At 41.7% G+C, this 8,373-nt stretch overlaps 1 protein-coding gene across 3 annotated transcripts in view; it reads right to left on the reverse strand.

Moving 5' to 3' along the window:
* Positions 1 to 8,373, reverse strand: part of slain2 (SLAIN motif family, member 2) — a 32,626-nt gene that overhangs the window by 6,802 nt on the left and 17,451 nt on the right. For 2 of the 3 annotated variants that reach the window (XM_014020525.1, XM_014020526.1), the window contains exons 3-6: positions 5,214 to 5,381; positions 4,932 to 5,105; positions 4,500 to 4,853; positions 4,268 to 4,417 (exon numbers count right to left, since the gene is read on the reverse strand). In XM_014020525.1, the coding sequence (XP_013875979.1) occupies positions 4,268 to 4,417; positions 4,500 to 4,853; positions 4,932 to 5,105; positions 5,214 to 5,381 (846 nt within the window). Of the gene's footprint in view, positions 1 to 381; positions 469 to 4,267; positions 4,418 to 4,499; positions 4,854 to 4,931; positions 5,106 to 5,213; positions 5,382 to 8,373 lie in introns of all 3 variants that reach the window. The other variant, XM_014020524.1, reaches the window with a different exon arrangement.

Here is an 8,373-nt window from a genome sequence, read left to right on the forward strand (position 1 = left end):
CACACACACACACACACACACACACACACGCACACGCACACACTTGGGACAATCAGCTGCACCAGTCCTGCACAGCTGTGTGGAAGTTACACAACAACCACTTTGCTCCATCAATTTCCTTCTTACTCAGAGAGAAGCTCCATAAACAGCATCTAAAACTGCACACTGCATTACCTCAAAGCCTCAGAYGTAAAACCCTGGAAACAGACCCATTAATGCACTTTCTGCTTTCGCTCCGTAAACACACCTCATCAATCATTTGCTCTCATCAGCAGTCTATACCTTTAGTAAGCAGCCAGTTGTGTTGAGTGTGTCATAAACTGTGTGTGTCAGTGTGTGAGATCAGTCCCACAGCCTCTGGTTCAGTGAGCGGGCCGTTACCTCGCAGGGCTGTCGGCTTTTGGAGGAGCTGTTTGGGTTTCGGAGATGAGCGAGAAGGAGCTGAGTACCTTGGGAGCTGAGCTGTGACTGGAAAACAAGGAAACGTCAGTGTGGGATCTGACTTCATTCTGCCTGAGTCACAGGAGCACTGAAGAATAAAGGCTTTAGAGCCTGAGGTGCAGCCGGAGGCCACTAGAGGGCTCTACAGACAACCATGTGAAAGCAGCTCCACAACCAGTCAGAGCACAGATGGAAGCAAAGAGGTTGGTTTAGGGAATGCATGCTTTTGCACAGAAGATAAGAGAAAATAGTTCAAGAGGCAGCCAGTGAAGTGTCCCACATGTCCAGTGCAGCCAAAGCTCAGGCAGAAAAACACAGAAGAACCAACTGTTTCCACCGTTAAACCTTTTGGAGGCACGAAATAAACAGAATCTCTAATCTAAAGGAAGAAGATGACAAACATTCCTCTCTGTCTCACAAACAGAGGAGCTGAGAAAAACAGTCACAACATATTTAAATAGCTGAAACCATCCCATCGATCTAGTGCTGCGCAGATTATTCAAAATAATCGATAACGTTGATTATAAACATAAACATAATATAACATAACATTATAAACATATTTTTAACACAGAATTTAATTATTGAATATTTGTATTATTTACCCACATAAATATTAATTTGCATTTGCTATGATATACATGAACTGCTGGGGGCAAAATCACTTCTATTGTCTGTGGCTGCTTTGTTTACTACTGAAGAAGCAATGGTCTGCTAACCACAGGAGAAGCCGCAGCGCCGACACATCCAAGACTTAATCTTTTAAAACTTGGCTACATTTGACAAATAAATAAATAAATAAATAACCAACCAACCACAGAAGGTAAAATGCAGACTCCGTCATTCCATGGCAGCAGAGCACCAGTAAACCCTGATCACCTGAACCGTTAACACGCTGCAGCTGTGATTATGTCCTCTCCAGGTGGGTAAGTTTTAGAAAGTTTGCTTGTTCATCAGGTTGATGCTTTTTTAGWCATGTTTTAAATAAATGATCCCTTTGTGCTGAGGCCATATGTCTATAATTTTTGTTAGTTTATCAACAGAACACWGTTCGTATTGGAAGCAAAGCTATCAGTTATGCTATCGTTAGCTAATGAGTTCAGTGCTTCATATTAAATCACTGAATTATGATGTTTTCACACCAGAAAAGTATTTTAGTCCATGTGTTTGGTCCGAATTAAAAGCTGAGTAGATTTTTTTCCTATGGTATGGATTGCATTCACATTGGGCATTTTTTGCAAGTGGGCTATAATTTATAAATAAAGCCATGTGTGTGTGACAGTCTTTGGTCCTACTGGACAGAACTGATGGTGCAGGACAGAGCACAGACCCAGAAATGAAGATGGTGCTGTTAATAAGAACAGCTCATATAACGGCAGTTTCACGTTAATATTATTATTTACCGTTATTTAATCCTATTGAGGTCTCAGATCTCTTTTTCAAGGGAGGCCTGGAGGCAACTTATTGTACATGTTTTTAGGGGTGGGAAAAACCGGAGTACCCGGAGAAAACCTACACAATCACGAAGGAGAACATGCAAATTCCACACACAAAGACCCCAGGTCCGAAACGGGGATCAAACCCAGGACCTTCTTGCTGTGAGGCGTTGGTGCTAACCACTGAGCCACCGTGCTGCCAAACTAAAACTTCTAACTGGGACAGCATCAGCAAATGTGCCGAAACCCAAAAGAGACGAGATGTTCCCTGACCCACAACAGCTCATTGTTTGTAGCGTTAGCAAAACTGGGCTAATTGTTACCATGTTCCTTAACAATGGTGGCCAAAAAGGAGCATGTTTCCTGTAGTTAGTTCGATTTGAGGGCGGTCAGAACCGCACCAGGGTTCATTTGGAAACGGACCGAGACCACCTTGAAAATGGGTCTGAGTTAATGTCACCTTTAACCAAAGTTATTGTTTAGTTTATTTTGAACTTGAAAAGCTACATCTGCACCCTGCAGGCRGGTTAACAGCTCCTCATGCTGGAGAGAGGCTGCTGTTTTGAGTTATTTGTACATTAGTTGTTTGTTTAAAAGATGACTTGCAGTTTCATTTGTATTTAATTAATTTTTTTATAATCAGGAGTATTAATGTTAGAAACACATACGATTAATAGGGGTGCACGATAGTTATCGGCCCGATATCAGGAAATTATGACCTCATACCTATCGGTCCAATATCATAACAAACAGAACTGATAATAAATGTATATGTTTGCCAGCACGGCGGTGAGTGCGCTCCTTTTTTATCCTTTTTGGTCAAGTCGCTTCCCATCCAGCACGACCTGAGCAACGTTCAAGTGGCGTCAGAAAAAATAAGTTTCTCACTAGAAAAATAATTAGAATACTCCGTGCTGAAAAACAACCAGTCATTTTAAGAACTATTAATATTATTTTACCAATTAACCCTGTGTGTTACACACAAACTTCATAATTATAAACATAAAAAGGCCAGAACAACTACTCCCAATTTGAGAACATGTAACGTCCGTTAMCTCCTGAATGCAGCACAAAGTCTGTTCTGCCAAAATGCTAACAGCAACAAGCTAGTGTTCAAGAACTCATCGGSACTTAAATCATTGCTGAGGCTTTTGACAAATMCAATAAAAYTKCCAGAGGACGCAGATCTCAAGCAATTTAACGATGGAAATGATGGAACTTGACAACCAGCCGTTCACCCTCGCTAAAGACCGAAGATTTTGTTACCTGTTAGCCACGGTTTACTGAATAGCTCTCTGTGTGCATTGAAAAATGTTTTAAATCCTATATTAATAATAATAAAAACAAATRTATTTTGAATCTAACTAGTGTTAGTGCATTATCTGTTTTGAACTTGTGGAATGACTTTTTCTCTTTTGTTTAAATCTGAGATCAGTGTTAAAGGTCTTTTTTATAATTAATGTGCCTTTTTTTAAAAGATGGTCATTTGAGAAATTGTTTTGTTTGATATACTTTAAGAAATAATTGTTTGCTAAGCATTTATTGCAAATAATATAATTTAGTGTCATTTTTTTTTTTGTCTTGTTTATTTATGTTATGATCTTACCCATTTTGGACTAGTCTTATCTCCTGGCATGTTATTGGTTATTATTGGTTATCGGCCGTTAGAAGGAGAAAGTTATCGGTTATCAGTATCGGTTCTTAAAATAAGTTATTGTGCATCACTAACGATTAAGCTAATTAAACTGAAGTTTTATAGGTGATTTCATAAGTGTGGTCAGGTGAGATGAGCTGTGCATTTGGATCTGCACTCAGGAAGGACAGATTGTGACAGAAACAGTGGCCAGTTCACTAATCAATTAACTGAAAAAAWAATCAACAGATTAATCGATTATCAAAATAATCGTTCAGGCCAGCCCTACTTTGATCCTTTTCTACCCACCTCTACTAGCAGAAGGACTACAGATTCTGGAATAAAGTAAAGACCATTATATAGGAGGGTTACGTTCAATCAATCAAGTCTTTACTTACAGAGAAGTGATTTTAAAACAAGGAAACGTTAGTGAGAGATTCTGGAGCTGCTGAGCAGCTTTCAGTGTTGTTGGTAACATGCTTTTATTCTGCAACACTTTCACCAAGACAACAAGAGAAGAGCTGTGAGTGAATTTAAGATGTTACAAGTGAGACAGGTTAAAAAGGATCCTTAAACACCAAAKTCACAAAGCAGAGGAAGGTAATCTCCACTCCCACAGTGACTATCATCAGATTTATCAGCACAGACAACAAAACAAACGTTGAAATAATTTCATCTGAAAGGTGATTCGATAAAGAATTGTGAACCTTCCTGAGTGCTTGGTGGTAAAATCAGACCCCCTGGTGATGATACTCACTGGCAGACTGACTCTGGTGTCGGGGGGAGCCTCCGTTTGCCACTTGCAGGTTGGACTCACAGCTGCGGCTGCTCTTGACGGGCTCCTGGGACTGAGCTGCGGCGGCAGCAGAGGAGCGTGTGAGGTTGGGAAGACTACGACGCAGCTTCTCTACAACAGCAGCACAGGAGGAGGTTAACTCAAGCCCGATAAACCTGTTGGTTCACGTTCTTTCTCCGCTCGTTCCGTTTACCTTCATTCTTCACCACATTGGTCTGCATGTCGTGGCCGTGGCCCTGCAGCGAGTGGCGAGGCTGCTGCAGGCGGCTGATGATCGGCTGCGGCGAGCTGCGGCCGTGGCTGTAGTCTATAGAGCGAGCAGGTGAGCGCGAGCGAGGCGAATTTCTGGGAGAGACGCGAGGGGAGTGGCGAGGGGAGGGGCTGAAGCGGCTGGAAGGCTGGGGGAAGGCCGGGTGCACCGCCTCCTCCTCGTCCTCCAGGCTGTGTGCATCCAACTCCTGATCACTGAAGGTGCTGCGTCGCAGCGAGTGGCAGGAGGAACCCGAGCTTCGCCTGGATGCTGTCGCAGCGTACTCCTGTCTCAAGCCTGTCGACACACACAAAGTCTGTGAGAAAAACTGCTGGAAAACAGAGATTACTGTTGAAGTTAAAACTAGGCACATACTCTCTTCCTGCATGCGTGCCATTATCTGGACATCAGTGACATCATTGAGCTTGTAGGTAGTTGAGGAGCCGACAGAGTCCTCGTCCATCTCTGATGTACTCAGCTCACTGTCCACTGATGACTGCGGGCTAATCGCTGGAGGATTCCTCTCTGCTGCTGCATTTCTCTGGTGCGCTAATGAGGAAACAATAAGTGAGCATTTCCATCTCATAATAAACAAGTATTACTAYTTCAGTATTATTATAAATTATATTAGTACAAGATATTGAATTAAACTCATACCAGCGTTACTAGGCATTAGCTGCTGTCGCACAATGGGCACTCTGCTGGGGGTTGAGGAGGGGGAGTTGAAGCCGCTGCTGTAAGGGCTGTTAGCTGTATTTGTGCTATAAGGACTTCCATAGCCCTGCTGCAGATAGGGACTTCCATACAGGCTCCTGCGCTTGTTGGCTGTAGAGTCAATCAGAAACAAAACAGGAGTTCATTCATGCACAAAGTAAATGAAGAAAATCCAAATCTTTAAATTAGGGTTGGGCGATATTGGCAAAAAAATAATAAAAATAATAATCACGATTAACTGTGGTATTTAACAGATAACAATTAATATTACGATTAATCCCTTGGAGTCCCTCCCTAGTCACATGACCACATCATCACTCTAGTGGGAAAGATTCGCTCTCAATAAAAATCAGTTCCAAATTGTGTCAAAAGTACAGACTTCTAGCCTGGCCCTTGCCTTCCTACGCATTTCTGCTTAATTCTAGTTTCTCTTCACTGCTCCGTCTGGGACTTCTCCCATTGACAAGGATTTCTTCTTTCTCATTCTGGCCAATCAGAGAACAGAACGTCAATTTTCTGCACAGTGTCTGCTTGTACTTTATTTTACCTGGACCAATCAGCAAACAGAAGGCAGTGTTTTGAACAACGTTGATTTTCTTGCGCAATGTCTGCTAGTTATTTTAGCATACAGCAGTGGAGGAAGTGAATGAAGCCAGTCCGTGTTGATAAGGCTTTCAAATTAAATTAAATCTTTCTGACAAAGCAGCAGCTCTCATTTACAGTCGTCTCGTTTGGCTCGGTATATTTCTCCTTTCAGTAGGGTTGTTTACAGCACACGTGATTTCCGGTTAGCTTCTTAGCTTAGCCTCCTTCACAGTGGAGCTGGCACTTGCAGCCAACCAATCCAATCATTTTAAACTTCAACAGAGGCCACGSCTCCAGCAAGAATCGCTTCTCCATAGCCGAGAGACCAGACCCTCGTACGAAGCAAAGTGAAGGACAAGGGTCTGGTTTTTACCAGGCTAAATGACTTCAAGTAAAACCAGTTATGACAGAACCTTTTTTTGTATATGTTTGTAAATTAATAGTCATTCTGCCTGGCAGCATTAATAGTATTAATCGTCAAGTGCCAAAAAAAAAGGATTAAAGTTTTTCTAATACAAGATACGATTTTGCCCAACTCTACTTTAAATAAAAAAATTTTTTTGTTTTAAAAGATGTCACAGTTGTAGCTGTACAAATAATTTGAACAAAGTTATTCTAATTTTGTATTAAAATTAATTTCCAGTAGAATACTTAAGGCCCTGTCACACTATGATGTTTTAGACTTTTTCTAACGTGCAAATTTTGTCCAACACGCTGCCGTAAGTTCCATTAGTTAGGTGTTAGTTAGGTGTATGTTATCAGCATGATGGCCAGATCCTATWTTCGTATATGCACAAAATTTTCAGCTTATGCTGATGTGCTACTGACAGGTGAGGCACAAGTTGCAGGTAATATATTGCTCACRTCACATTTTAGTAAGTTACACACATGGACAAAATTGTTGTTACCCMTCGTTTAATGAAAGAAAAACCCACAATRGTCACAGAAATAACTAGAATCTGACAAAAGTAATAATAAATAAAAATTCTATGAAAATGAACAAATGAAAGTCAGACRTTTCTTTTCAGCCATGRTTCAACAGAATCTTTTTAAAAAYAAAACTCATGAAACAGGCCTGGACAGAAAGGATGGTACCCCTGAAAATAATGTGACCCAAGGGCCATGTTGTGTCCACTAATGAGCATCACAGGTGTCTACAGTCCTGTAATCAGTCAGTGGGCCTGTATATAGGACTACAGATACTCACTGTGCTGTTTGGTGACATGGTGTGAACCACACTCAACAAGGACCAGAGGAAGACAAGGAAAGAGTTGTCTCAGGAGGTTAGAAAGAAAATTAGACAAGCATGTTAAAGGTAAAGGTTATAAGACCATCTCCAAGCAGCTTGATGTTCCTATGACTACAGGTGCACAAATTATTCAGAAATTTAAGATTCATGGGACTGTAGCAAACCTCCCTGGACGTGGCCGCAGGAGGAAAATTGATGACAAATCAAAGAGACGGATATTATGAATGATAACAAAAGAGCCCAGAAAAACTTCTAAAGAGATTAAAGGTGAACTTCAAGATCAAGGAACATCAGTGTCAGATCACAACATCCATCATGGTTTGAGCCAAAGTGGACTTAAAGGGAGATGACCAAGGAAGAYACCAAATCATAAAAAAGCCAGACTGAAATTTTCCAAACTACATGTTGACAAGCCACAAAGSTTCTGGGACAAAGTCCTCTGGACAGATGAGACAAACATAAAACTTTTTGTCAAGACACATCAGCTCTATGTTCACAGAGAGGAAAATGAAGCATACTGTATGAAGAAAAGAGCACTGTCCCTACTGTGAAACATGGAGGAGGTCTTTTATATTCTGGGCTGCTTTGCTGCATCTGGCACAGGTGGTCTTGAATCTGTGCAGGGTACAAGAAAATCTCAAGACTATCAAGGGCTTCTAGAGAGAAATATGGTGCCCAATGTCAGACAGCTTGGTCTCAGTCGCAGGCCTCGGGTCTTCAATAGGACAATGACCCAAAACAGCTAAAAACACTCCAAAATAGCTAAAGTTTGAAACRTACTCCCTCCGAACTGCCGATGTCGGCACAGGTTGTCAAAGTTTCACAACAAAAATTATGTCACCGGTGTTCACAGCATTGACTCGGCTGCCCCTTATGGCACAACCCGCTGGCCGAAMCTTTCACGCCCCCCCCTGCGAGGAAGATAATGTATGATTGGTCTGAAGTTCGTGGGCATGTTTGTTTGTGCTGAAAGTGCTCAGACGCTGCATCAACCACTCGGTAAAAAAAAGAAAATGAAAAAAACCGACTCTCTTCCAGAGGCCAGCCGACTGTTACCAGGAAGCTGAGTTTTATAAAGATAATCAACCTGTAAAAATCTCATGGAGATAAAACAGACGATGAGCACAGGGGAATCTGACTGATAAAAGCTGTGGAGCTCCGGGACAGATTGTGGATAAATTAACGTCGAGTAAGTGACGAGTCTGACYGTTTTTTCTGCATTGTCGACTGTAGTGGGAAGAAACTCCATGCAGTGACGTGTCCTGCAGT

This window comes from Austrofundulus limnaeus, unplaced genomic scaffold (genome assembly GCF_001266775.1).
Source record: "Austrofundulus limnaeus strain Quisiro unplaced genomic scaffold, Austrofundulus_limnaeus-1.0 Scaffold256, whole genome shotgun sequence".
NCBI classification, from domain to species: domain Eukaryota; kingdom Metazoa; phylum Chordata; class Actinopteri; order Cyprinodontiformes; family Rivulidae; genus Austrofundulus; species Austrofundulus limnaeus.